This window comes from Phocoena sinus, chromosome 2 (assembly GCF_008692025.1).
Source record: "Phocoena sinus isolate mPhoSin1 chromosome 2, mPhoSin1.pri, whole genome shotgun sequence".
In the NCBI taxonomy this organism is placed as follows: Eukaryota; Metazoa; Chordata; class Mammalia; order Artiodactyla; family Phocoenidae; genus Phocoena; species Phocoena sinus.
The window spans coordinates 20,162,216-20,176,240 of NC_045764.1; the positions used below are offsets into that span (position 1 = coordinate 20,162,216).

Below are 14,025 nucleotides of genomic sequence, written 5' to 3' on the forward strand. Positions count from 1 at the left end.
TAGTTGTGGTGCACGAGCTTAGTTGCTCCACGGCATGTGGGATCTTCCCGGATTAGGTCTCGAACCTGAGTCCCCTGCATTGGCAGGGGGATTCTTAACCACTGCCCCACCAGGGAAGTCCCTTCAGGTTCTTTTGTAATAGATATCCTTAGATTGTGTCTAACAGGGGCCTGTCTTAAACCATACTTGGAAAGATTTACTTTATTTCTTGGATAGGTAATAAAGTGAATTGGACATTTGCGATACTAATATTTCTGTGCTTATTTTTATTTGTAATTTAGTTTTTTGTTTTTTTTTTAAGGCTGAGATTCTACTTTATTTTACTTATTTATTTTTAACATCTTTATTTGAGTATAATTGCTTTACAATGGTGTGTTAGTTTCTGCTTTATAACAGAGTGAATCAGTTATACATATACATATGTTCCCATATCTCTTCCCTCTTGCGTCTCCGTCCCTCCCACTCTCCCTATCCCACCCCTCTAGGTGGTCACAAAGCACCGAGCTGATCTCCCTGTGCTATGCGGCTACTTCCCACTAGCTATCTAGTTTACGTTTGGTAGTGTATATATGTCCATGCCACTCTCTCACTTTGTCACAGCTTACCCTTCCCCCTCCCCATATCTTCAAGTCCATTCTCTAGTAGGTCTGTGTCTTTATTCCCATCTTATCCCTAGGTTCTTCATGACATTTTTTTTCCCCTTAGATTCCATATATATATGTGTTAGTATACGGTATTTGTCTTTCTCTTTCTGACTTACTTCACTCTGTATGACAGACTCTAGGTCCATCCACCTCACTACAAATAACTCAATTTCGTTTCTTTTTATGGCTGAGTAATATTCTATTGTATATATGTGCAACATCTTCTTTATCCATTCATCCGATGATGGACACTTAGGTTGCTTCCATCTCCTGGCTATTGTAAATAGAGCTGCAATGAACATTTTGGTACATGACTCTTTTAGAATTATGGTTTTCTCAGGGTATATGCCCAGTAGTGGGATGGCTGGGTCATATGGTAGTTCTATTTGTAGTTTTCTAAGGAACCTCCATACTGTTCTCCATAGTGGCTGTACCAATTCACATTCCCACCAGCAGTGCAAGAGTGTTCCCTTTTCTCCACACCCTCTCCAGCATTTATTGTTTCTAGATTTTTTTGATGATGACCATTCTGACTGGTGTGAGATGATAATCTCATTGTAGTTTTGATTTGCATTTCTCTAATGATTAATGATGTTGAGCATTCTTTCATGTGTTTGTTGGCAATCTGTATATCTTCTTTGGAGAAATGTCTATTTAGGTCTTCTGCCCATTTTTGGATTGAGTTGTTTGTTTTTTTGTTATTGAGCTGCATGAGCTGCTTGTAAATTTTGGAGATTAATCCTTTGTCAGTTGCTTCATTTACAAATATTGTCTCCCATTCTGAGGGTTGTCTTTTGGTCTTGTTTATGGTTTCCTTTGCTGTGCAAAAGCTTTGAAATTTCATTAGGTCCCATTTGTTTATTTTTGTTTTTAATTTCCATTTCTCTAGGAGGTGGGTCAAAAAGGATCTTGCTGTGATGTATGTCATAGAGTGTTCTGCCTATGTTTTCCTCTAAGAGTTTGATAGTTTCTGGCCTTACATTTAGGTCTTTGATCCATTTTGAGCTTATTTTTGTGTATGGTGTTAGGGAGTGATCTAATTTCTTATAAGTGATCTTAATCACTTATTGAAGAGGCTGTCCTTTCTCCACTGTACATTCCTGCCTCCTTTATCAAAGATAAGGTGACCATATGTGCGTGGGTTTATCTCTGGCCTTTCTGTCATGTTCCATTGATCTATATTTCTGTTTATGTGCCAGTACCATACTGTCTTGATTACTGTAGCTTTGTAGTATAGTCTGAAGTCAGGGAGCCTGATTCCTCCAGCTCCGTTTTTCATTCTCAAGATTGCTTTGGCTATTCGGGGTCTTTTGTGTTTCCATACAAATTGTGAAATTTTTGTTCTAGTTCAGTGAAAAATGCCATTGGTAGTTTGATAGGGATTGCATTGAATCTGTAGATTGCTTTGGGTAGTAGAGTCATTTTCACAATGTTGATTCTTCCAATCCAAGAACATGGTATATCTCTCCATCTCTTCATATCATCGTTAATTTCTTTCATCAGTGTCTTATAATTTTTTGCATACAGGTCTTTTCTCATTAGGTAGGTTTATTCCTAGATATTTTATTCTTTTTGTTGCAATGGTAAATGGGAGAGTTTTCTTAATTTCACTTTCAGATTTTTCACTATTAGTGTATAGGAATGCAAGAGATTTCTGTGCATTAATTTTGTATCCTGCTACTTTACCAAATTCATTGATTAGCTCTAGTAGTTTTCTGGTAGCATCTTTAGGATTCTCTATGTATACTATCATGTCATTGGCAAACAGTGACAGCTTTACTTCTTCTTTTCCGATTTGGATTCCTTTTTTTCCCTTTTCTTCTCTGATTGCTGTGGCTAAAACTTCCAAAACTATGTTGAATAAGAGTGGCTTCCCTGGTGGCGCAGTGGATGAGAGTCCGCCTGCCGATGCAGGGGACACAGTTTCGTGTCCCAGTCTGCGAAGATCCCACGTGGCGCGGAGCGGCTGGGCCTGTGAGCCATGGCCGCTGAGCCTGTGCGTCTGGAGCCTGTGCTCTGCAACGGGAGAGGCCGCAACAGTGAGAGGCCCGCGTACTGCAAAAAAAAAACAAAAAAAAAAAGAAGAGTGCTGAGAGTGGGCAACCTTGTCTCGTTCCTGATCTTAGTGGAAGTTGTTTCAGTTTTTCACCATTGAGGATGATGTTGGCTGTGGGTTTGTCATATATGGCCTTTATTATGTTGAGGAAAGTTCCCTCTCTGCCTGCTTTCTGCAGAGTTTTTATCATAAATCGGTGTTGAATTTTGTTGAAAGATTTCTCTGCATCTATTGAGCTGACCATATGGTTTTTCTCCTTCACTTTGTTAATATGGTTTATCACGTTGATTGATTTGTGTATATTGAAGAATCCTTGCATTCCTGGAATAAACCCCACTTGATCATGGTGTATGATCCTTTTAATGTGCTGTTGGATTCTGTTTGCTAGTATTTTGTTGAGGATTTTTGCATCTATGTTCATCAGTGATATTGGCCTGTAGTTTTCTTTCTTTGTGACATCTTTGTCTGGTTTTGGTATCAGGGTGATGGTGGCCTCGTAGAATGAGTTTGGGAGTGTTCCTCCGTCTGCTATATTTTGGAAGAGTTTGAGAAGGATAGGTGTTAGCTCTTCTCTAAATGTTTGATAGAATTCGCCTGTGAAGCCATCTGGTCCTGGGCTTTTGTTTGTTGGAAGATTTTTAATCACAGTTTCAATTTCAGTGCTTGTGATTGGTCTGTTCATATTTTCTATTTCTTCCTGATTCAGTCTTGGCAGGTTGTGCTTTTCTAAGAATTTGTCCATTTCTTCCAGATTGTCCATTTTGTTGGCATAGAGTTGCTTGTAGTAATCTCTCATGATCTTTTGTATTTCTGCAGTGTCAGTTGTTACTTCTCCTTTTTCATTTCTAATTCTATTGATTTGAGTCTTCTCCCTTTTTTTCTTGATGAGTCTGGCTAATGGTTTATCAATTTTATTTATCTTCTCAAAGAACCAGCTTTTAGTTTTATTGATCTTTGCTATCGTTTCCTTCATTTCTTTTTCATTTATTTCTGATCTGATCTTTATGATTCCTTTCCTTCTGCTAACTTTGGGGTTTTTTGGTTCTTCTTTCTCTAATTGCTTTAGGTGCAAGGTTAGGTTATTTATTCGAGATGTTTCCTGTTTCTTAAGGTAGGATTGTATTGCTATAAACTTCCCTCTTTGAATTGCTTTTGCTGCATCCCATAGGTTTTGGGTTGTCGTGTCTCCATTGTCATTTGTTTCTAGGTATTTTTTGATTTCCTCTTTGATTTCTTCAGTGATCACTTCATTATTAAGTAGGGTATTGTTTAGCCTCCATGTGTTTGTATTTTTTACAGATCTTTTCCTGTAATTGATATCTAGTCTCATAGTGTTGTGGTCGGAAAAGATACTTGATACAATTTCAATTTTCTTAAATTTTCCAAGGCTTGATTTGTGACCCAAGGTATGATCTATCCTGGAGAATGTTCCATGAGCACTTGAGAAAAATGGGTATTCTGTTGTTTTTGGATGGAATGTCCTATAAGTATCAATTAAGTGCATCTTGTTTAATGTATCATTTAAAGCTTGTGTTTCCGTATTTATTTTCATTTTGGATGATCTGTCCATGGGTGAAAGTGGGGTGTTAAAGTCCCCTACTATGAATGTGTTACTGTTGATTTCCCCTTTTATGGCTATTAGTATTTGCCTTATGTATTGAGGTGCTCCTATGTTGGTTGCATAAATATTTACAATTGTTATATCTTCTTCTTGGATTGATCCCTTAATCATTATGTAGTGTCCTTCTTTGTCTCTTGTAATAGTCTTTATTTTAAAGTCTATTTTGTCTAATATGAGAATTGCTACTCCAGCTTTCTTTTGATTTCCATGGAATATCTTTTTCCGTCCCTTCACTTTCAGTCTGTATGTGTCCCTAGGTCTGAAGTGGGTCTCTTGTAGACAGCATATATATGGGTCTTGTTTTTGTATCCGTTCACCCAGTCTGTGTCTTTTGGTGGGAGCATTAAACCATTTACATTTAAGGTAATTATCGATATGTATGTTACTGTTCCCATTTTCTTAATTGTTTTGGGTTTGTTATTGTAGGTCTTTTCCTTCTCTTGTGTTTCTTGCCTAGAGAAGTTCCTCTAACGTTTGTTGTAAAGCTGGTTTGGTGGTGCTAAACTCTCTCAGCTTTTCCTTGTCTGTAAAGGTTTTAATTTCTCCATCAAATCTGAACGAGATCCTTGCTGGGTAGAGTAATCTTGGTTGTAGGTTTTTCTTCTTCACTTTAAATATGTCCTGCCGGTCCCTTCTGGCTTGCAGAATTTCTGCTGAAAGATCAGCTGTTAACCTTATGGTGATTCCCTTGTGTGTTATTTTTCCCTTGCTGCTTATAATATGTTTTCTTTGTATTTAATTTTTGATTGACTAATATGTGTCTTGGCGTGTTTCTTCTTGGATTTATCCTGTATGGGACTCTCTGTGCTTCCTGGACTTGATTAACTATTTCCTTTCCCATATTAGGGAAGTTTTCAACTACAATCTCTTCAAATATTTTCTCAGTCCCTTTCTTTTTCTCTTCTTCTTCTGGGACCCCTGTAATTCAAATGTTGGTGCCTTTAATGTTGTCCCAGAGGTCTCTGAGACTGTCCTCAGTTCTTTTCATTCTTTTTTCTTTATTCTGCTCTGCAGTAGTTGTTTCCACTATTTTATCTTTCAGGTCACTTATCCGTTCTTCAGCCTCAGTTATTCTGCTATTGATCCCTTTTAGAGTATTTTTAATTTTATTTATTGTGTTGTTTATCATTGCTTGTTTCCTCTTTAGTACTTCTAGGTCCTTGTTAAATGTTTCTTGCATTTTCTCTATTCTATTTCCAAGATTTTGGATCATCTTTACTATCATTATTCTGAATTCTTTTTCAGGTAGACTGCCTATTTCCTCTTCATTTGTTAGGTCTGGTGCGTTTTTATCTTGCTCCTTTATCTGCTGTGTGTTTTCTGTCTTCTCATTTTGCTTATCTTACTGTGTTTGGGGTCTCCTTTTTGCAGGCTGCAGGTTCTTAGTTCCCATTGTTTTTGGTGTCTGACCCCAGTCGCTATGGTTGGTTTAGTGGGTTGTGTAGGCTTCCTGGTGGAGGGAACTAGTGCCTGTGTTCTGGTGGATGAGGCTGGATCTTGTCTTTCTGTTGGGCAGGTCCACGTCTGGTGGTGTGTTTTGGGGTGTCTGTGGCCTCATGATTTTAGGCAGCCTCTGTGCTAATGGGTGGGGTTGTGTTCTTGTCTGCTAGTTGTTTGGCATAGGATGTCCAGCACTGTAGCTTGCTGGACATTGAGTGGAGCTGGGTGTTGGTGTTGAGATGGAGATCTCTGGGAGATTTTCACCGTTTGATATTACGTGGCGCTGAGAGGTCTCTTGTGGACCAGTGTCCTGAAGTTGGCTCTCCCACGTTAGAGGCACAGCACTGACTCCTGGTTGCAGCACCAAGAGCGTTTCATCCACACGCCTGCTAGTGTTGGAGGGTCTCCTGCAGAGGTGGGGGGTGGCTGTGGCTCACCGTGGGGACTAGGACACTGGCAGCAGAAGTTCTGGGAGGTACTTGTTGGTGTGAGCCATCCCAGAGTCTGCCATTAGCCCCACCAAAGAGCCCAGGTAGGCTCCAGTGTTGGGTTGCCTCAGGCCAAACAACCAAGGTAATTTAGTTGTTTTGAATGGTATATTATATTAAATTGTTACTTAGAACTAAAGCCTAGTTTGCAGTTTTATAAAATAAATTGTTTATCATTTTGTAAGATGAGTTACTTTCCATATTATTTCTAAGGTGTTTTAGACTTCCTTTTTGTTAAGGCTCCTAATATACTATTCTAACATATCACAAAAACTACTTGAAAAATTACTTTCGGTAGATAAATGTTAATACATTATTAATCTTAAAACTATCTGAAAATCCTATTTACTTAAAAATCTAAGAGTGAAATATTTGTAAAGTGTCCTTTTATAATACAAGAAGGTGTTTTATATTTTACATCCTCAATAAGAAAATACCCGTTGTATACTGTGAATACATTTATGGTCCTTCCTTGGTATCTGCAGGGGATTGGTTCCAGGACCTCCAACGATGCTCAAGTCCCTCATATAAAATGGCTTAGTATTTGCATATAATCTGCACACGTCCTCCCATATACTTTAAATCATCATGTAGGTTACATATAATACCTAATACAATGTAAATGTAAATGCTGTGTAACAAAGTTGACAAAGTTCTGCCATCATTTTTATTTAAAATAAATTTATTTATTTATTTATTTATTTTTGGCTGCATTGGGTCTTTGTTGCTACACGTGGGCTTTCTGGTTGCGGGGAGCGGGAGCTACTCTTAATTGCGGTGCAGGGGCTTCTCGTTGCGGTGGCTTCTCTTGTTGCGGAGCATGGGCTCTAGGTGCACGGGTTTCAGTAGTTGTGGCACGCGGGCTTTAGAGCACAGGCTCAGTAGTTGTGGCGCACAGACTTAGTTCCTCTGCGGCATGTGGGATCTTCCTGGACCAGGCCTCGAACCGTTGTCTCCTGCATTGGCAGGAGGATTCTTTACCCCTGCACCACCAAGGAACCCCTCAGGGTGAATTTTAATCTGCAGGATCATTCTCTAGTTTGGAGAGATGTACAGTGAGGATAGATAAAATCATGAATGGTCTCATGATCATGAAGTAGGAAATTAGTTACTTTTAATGCTCTGAGTTTAAGAAAGTGTAGTTGTATGTAAGGTAGACTGTGTGTGTGTGTGTGTGTGTGTGTGTTATACATGGTTTTCCACTCTCTACTGAAATATCTATATATTTCCTCATCATTCCTTCCCTTCCTTTCCAGTTATTTATCAATTGACCATTTATGGCAATCTGTCTTATACCAAGTAAATACCAAAAGGAGGGTTGCTTCTTAAGGGTTTATGGTAAGATAAACCATAAACTTGTGATGATAATTATGATATAAATTGTACAGAGGGTTGCAAGTCTTAAAACAATGCTTCATAAGGGAGGTGGGACTTTAAGCTGGATGTTTAGGAATGACCAGGCTTATATATTTCTTATATTGGTTTTAAGTTTTATGAAGGTGGGCGTAATATATCAAATAGCTACTTAATCTCATATCAGTTGCTTAAAACATTTAAGAGAAAAGCATCTTTATCCTGTGCTTTCCTCTTGTCTGTCCTGGTTTAGAGCTTTACTTAAAACACAGTTTGTGATTTTCTGGTAAAGATTGTTACATGAACAGTTCAGAGTGCTTGTGGATTGAAGAAGCATCTGTTAATCAAAACATTCAAGGTTTATTGGTTTTAATTCCTTGTGATTTACTTTATTGTAGAGCATGGGCCTGGAATTGATATATTTACACCTGGTAAACCTGGAGAATATGACTTGGAAGGTGGTATATGGGAGGATGAAGATGCTCGGAATTTTTATGAGAACCTCATTGATTTGAAAGCTTTTGTTCCAGCCATCTTGTTTAAAGATAATGAAAAAAGTTGTCAGAGTAAAGAGTCCAACAAGGATGATTACAAAGGTAAGTGCTGGAGGACAAATTTTTTTATATTGAAGTGCTGTAAAGATTAGTTTCAAAATAATATTTGTAAAATTTTTTATTTACTAGTTTTGTAATACGAACATTGAGTCACTAGATTAAATGAATGACAGAATAATATGGACATCTTAATTAATTTGAGTTCACTTTATCTAATCAGCTTTATCTTCCCCTCATCTTTACCACAGATCCTCATGCCATGTATGTCTCCATTCATCAATTCATCAATCCATCCATCTGTTCATTTCTTCAGTGAACAGATGGCATACAGAATCAAAGAAGTTATGGTCTTTGTTCTCAGTGAACATAATGTATTTTAAAAAATCTGAATATGTCAAATTTCTTGCCAGGTATAAATGTAGATTCTAAGACAAACGATGCAGATTTTGTGAGTCTGTAGTTTTTGCAGCAGGATTTCAATATGACTTTTAATTCAGAGATACTGATTCTTTGATTTCAAACAGAGGCAAAGGAACCTAAGGATAATAAAGAGGTATCAAGTCCTGACGATTTGGAGCTTGAGTTGGAGAACCTAGAGATTAATGATGACACTTTGGAGCTAGAGGGTGGAGATGAAGCTGAAGATCTTACAAAGAAACTTCTTGATGAGCAAGGTAAACACTTTTGCCAAAAATTTTAATTTTTGACTAGTTGTTGTTTTTTTTTTTTTTTAATGTCTGTTTTATTTTATTTATTTTTGGCCACACTCTGCAACTTGTGGGATGTTAGTTCCCTGACCAGCGATTGAACCCGGGCCCTCGGCAGTGAGAGCACGGAGTCCTAAACACTGGACTGCCGGGGAATTCCCAAGTTTTGATTAGTGTTTCTACACAAAGCCCTTGCCTGAGAATATGGGTCTTTACTCTTTTATTCCTTGTTTTCCTGTTGTTTCTAGGCTATCACTTTTCTGGAATTTGATTTGGAACAGAAATACTACATGTCCTATATTATGTGACTACAAACTTTAGTGATAATCTGAATGTTAATATATATTTCTTACACTTCTCTACTTGCTAGCATTGTCCTTAATGTATTCTAATGCTGATATAATGTTTACAGTCTTAACATAAGTGTATTTGAAAGTTGAGAGTTAAAAAGACAATTAGTATATCAGTTCATCTGTGGTAATTTTATCTTTATAATTGAGTAATGTTTTATATTTAGTAATAAAATTATCACATTGTTAATTATTTCCTGAATACTTCCCATCAAGTTTCTTTATTAGTTAGGATTCTTTATTAGAAAGATACCTTCTGTCAGTATTGCCTGTCTCTCTATGGGCTTCATTGTTTCCTACTGCAGATTCTGTTTATCCATGTCATGAAGGGAGTGAGGCATGGCTGGAGGCTACCCTTGGCTCAAACCAGTTAGTGACATCAGAAGAAAGGAGGGCTTGTCTCCCACTGTCTGTGTATAAGCCTCATGGAAGGACTTGGCTAGTCCTGTGTCATGCTTGCCTGTGGCCGAGAGGAGTGGTGGTGTCTGTGCTTGGGCAGCACCCTTCCCCATCAGAATCCCATGGATTGCCTTCGAGGGCAAGCGATGATCGTACTGTTAATTGAAGACATGGGAGAAGGGATGCATGCATGACGGATGAAAATAGCAGATCTACTATAAAACTACATGCAACTTATGACTTATCATGTAAAAGTTTGCCTTTTTATAGTTGATATCTGAAAGACAGTAGTGATTTAGGGTTATGATTCTAAAGATACCCACACTTTCTAGGGTAATATCTCAAAAAATGCTTCACTTTTTCATGAGTAAGAAAAGTGCTCTAGATTATCTATGCCCCAGATAACTTCTTACTGGATGTTTTTATTCTTATATTGTCTATGTATATATATTTTTAAACCTGTTTAAAAACGAATTTCATGTTAGAACAAGAGGATGAAGAAGCCAGCACTGGATCTCATCTCAAGCTCATAGTAGATGCTTTTCTCCAGCAATTGCCCAACTGTGTCAACCGTGATCTGATAGACAAGGTATGATCGCCTCTGTGTGACTTTACTCAAGCACGTAGACCTTGTAGGATAGCTTGAATTAGGAACGTCTATGGTTTTTGGACTGTTGTGGCTGTAGAATGAACCATTTCGTCAAATGGAATCTAATATGGGAATTCAAAATAAACACATACAGTGGTAGCCAATTTGTAGATGTTGTGTTTGGGGGTCGAACTCTCTAGAATGCTGTTAGCTTGACACCTCTCCCCTTCACAGAGGGATTCCTCAGTGTGGGAAATACTGTGTTAGACCAGAAGTTCTTAAAGTATGCTCTGTAGATTCCTGGTGTCTTCTGAGGCACTTTCAGGGGTCTGTAAGGTCAAAACTCTTTCCATACTAATACTAGGATTTTTTTCCCCCACTTTTTCACTGTTTTTGACATTTGCAAAAGTGGTGATGGGTAAAGCTGCTGGCATTTTAGCACGAATCAAGCTGCATGGGTAGCAGACTGTACTAGTAGCCACTGCCGTGCATTTGCAATTAAAAGAACAATGCTACTTTCACTTAAGAATCTCTGATGAATCCATAAAAATTGGAGTAATTTTGTTTCATTTCAGTCTTCGAGTACACTTCCTTTTTTTTTTTCGCGGTACGCGGGCCTCTCACCATTGTGGCCTCTCCCGCTGCGGAGCACAGGCTCCGGACGCGCAGGCTTAGTGGCCATGGCTCACGGGCCTAGCCGCTTCACGGCATGTGGGATCTTCCCGGACCGGGGCACGAACCCGTGTCCTCTGCATCAGCAGGCGGACTCTCAGTCACTGCGCCACCAGGGAAGCCCAAGTACACTTCCTTTTAACTTGATAAAATAAGAAGGACGTGTAAAGCACATATACTATCTCAAAGTTGCCTCGAGAAAAGGTTGCCTCAATCATTTGTGTGATTGAGTTGCAAGCTAAACTAGTTGCTTTTTACATAGAATACTGTTTTTACTTGAAAGAACTGATGGACAAACTGTGGTTATTCAGACGTGGGTGTTTAGCAGACATTTTTCTAACATGAACAGGTGAGCCTCTCACTTCAAGGAAAACAACTAAAAGTATTTATTGCCAGTGGATAAATTTGACTTTCCAGCAAAAATTAGAATTTTGGAAAACTTCTGTTCACCACCATAAGCTTGACATCTTCCCAGTTCTTTTCTGAAGAGGCTTTATTGGTGAGACTTTTCTGATAAGATGAGTGGTGATGTCAAATAATGTAATTTAAAAATACTGTGTAAGTGTTTGGAAGATCTGCATAGCTCAGTGAACCATTGTTCTGAATTACCAGTACATAAGGTCAACAAAATCTTGATTGGATATTAAAAATTCACTCAGTGCAAGATAGACCAATGGGTTTTAATCTAGCAGAGCATGAGAAGTTGATTGATACAGTTTCAGATTTCACATTGCAACTGATGTTTACGAAACTACCACTTGTCAAGTTTTGGTGAAGTATCAAAGAGTATCTATAATTACTGAAAACAATATTAAAGTATGCCTCCCTTTCCAGCTACATATATGTGTGAAACTGGAGTTTCTTTTCTTTTTTTTTTTTTTTAATTTATTTATTTATTTTTGGCTGCGTTGGGTCTCTGTTGCGGCGTACAGGCTTTCTCTAGTTGTGGCACGTGGGCTTGTTGCAGAGCACAGGCTCCAGGTGCTCGGGCTTCAGTAGTTGCAGCATGTGGGCTCAGTAGTTGTGGTGCACGGGCTTAGCTGCTCCACCACATGTGGGATCCTCCTGGACCAGGGCTCGAACCCGTGTCCCCTGCATTGGCAAGTAGATTCTTAACCACTGCACCACCAGAGAAGTCCCTGGAGTTTCTTCATATACTTCATCCAAAACAACGTGTCACAACAGATTTAGTGCAGAAATAGATACGAGAATCTATAGATACGAAAATCTAAGGTATCTTCTAGAAGAATGCCACTTTTCTGTCACTAAATTTTTTTCATTAAAAAAAATTTCCAAAAAATGTTAACAACTAATAGATTTATTGGTATTTTTATGTGAATTAATATTTTGAAAATTTCTCAGTTTTAACTTCTAAAAACAGTAACTGCTGATAAACATATTAACCCACAAAAACAAAGTTCTTTCAGGTCCTTAATAATTTTTAAGAGTGTAGAACACTCTTGAGACCCAAAGTTTGAAAATCATTGCTTTAAATCATTTTTAAGTCAAGGTGTAATGTAATCTTTTATCCTTTTTTCTCCCCATAATGTATTGAGGGTTCCCTATAGAGTACTACAGACATCAAGTTGTTTTTTGACTTTCAGCTTGTTTAGCTCTTCTACAAATAATTTAGATGTGTTTCAGTAACTATTCATATAATCAAATAGGCTTGAAAAAATTTCGAAATTGGCTAATCACCTCTTGGAGTAATTAGGTCAATGTACAGTTTTCAAAAACTTAGTAATTACAACATTTATTTCTGTTTTCTGAAGAGATAGTCTCTTTTTTCTTTCATCTGTAGAATATAGCAGGGACTACCTTTTAAACAACTGCTTGTTTTCCTAAGGTTGGGATATGATTGAATTTTTCCCCTGCTAAATTTTCATATATTCACTGGATATCAGCAGGATGAGAGATACCTTGACATGCCTGCCACACCCTTGTAGCCATTTTGAGTGCTATCCTGAAAGTTGAGTGGGAAGATCTCATGTGAATCTGTATTGGAAAGTATCCTGCAGTGCCCAGCTCAGTAATGACCATATGTTAAATTCTGGGTTAGCTCTTGGAGGTTCAGATGGAAAGTAGGAGGTTACCCTGCCCTGTTGGACCCCAGTGGGTTCCTCCTGGGAGTCAGCTTCCTCATGAAAGGAATTTTTCCATCTATATTGGCAGAGTTCCAAATGGCTTAAGAGGGAAAAGTAGTTGGAAAATAGAAAAATCTAAGAATTCTTTTGAATTCAATACTTATGTAACAATATATAACCTGAAGTGAAGATTTCTTTTAGGTGACTTCTGCAGGTAATGTCATTCATGGTGATGCTTATTTCTGCATGCATTTGATGATCAGAAGAGTTTATTTTTACTTAAAAAAATAAAAAATGATTGTTGAACTGTCTTTCATTTACTTACAACGTTTTGAAACAAGTTTTCAAAAACTGCTTGTTGAGTTGTCAGGCAGCACTTGTAACCCGGACAGACACCACACCAGTGATTCCTTTGCTTTCATTTCTCCCCAGAGGGCAGGGCTGGTTAAATCTAAGAATTAATATACATGTGAAGCTTTTTTTTTTCTTTTTAATTTCCTCAAATTTATTAATTCTGGCAGTTTTCATGTAGTCTTTTATTCATTTATTCTACATATTTATTGAGCCACTACTATGTGTACCAGGCATTTACATGTTTATGAACTCCTGATCTTTGCAGTTTTGAGCATTGTAGTTTTTTTCCATCTAACTGGCCTTTGATTATTGTGGTAGGAAAAGTGTTTATTGCCTGTTAAAGGATAATGTTCTAAAATAGTTATTGAAGTACATCTTATTTTTTGTTTCCTAATTTATGTTGAAACATAGGCCATTATTAGCCATTAAAATTTTTTCTTTATATTTTTCAAAAAATGTTGATTTGAGGGGTGTGTGTGTGTGTGTATGTGTGTGTGTGTGTGTGTGTGTGTGTGTGTGAAGTTTTCCAGTGTTAACCAATTTTCTTTTCTGAGTACATGACCTTTGGGATTTTTATTATACTAGTCCAGAATTTTTCAGTGTTTCATATGGGTGAATTACTTGAAGGAACTTTAGTATATTTTCAGCTTTTCTCTTTGTTATTCTAATTAGCTGTAAGAAGCTTTAATGTTATACAATATAAACTTTAATAAA

The 14,025-nt window shown here is 37.7% G+C and overlaps 1 protein-coding gene across 1 annotated transcript in view; it reads left to right on the top strand.

Annotated features, from left to right (window-relative positions):
* The window catches only part of UPF2 (UPF2 regulator of nonsense mediated mRNA decay), a 91,421-nt gene that overhangs the window by 19,968 nt on the left and 57,428 nt on the right, over positions 1-14,025 (top strand). Inside the window, 3 exon segments of the mRNA XM_032622592.1 lie at positions 8,001-8,198; positions 8,681-8,830; positions 10,098-10,201. Of these exon segments, the coding sequence (XP_032478483.1) occupies positions 8,001-8,198; positions 8,681-8,830; positions 10,098-10,201 (452 nt within the window).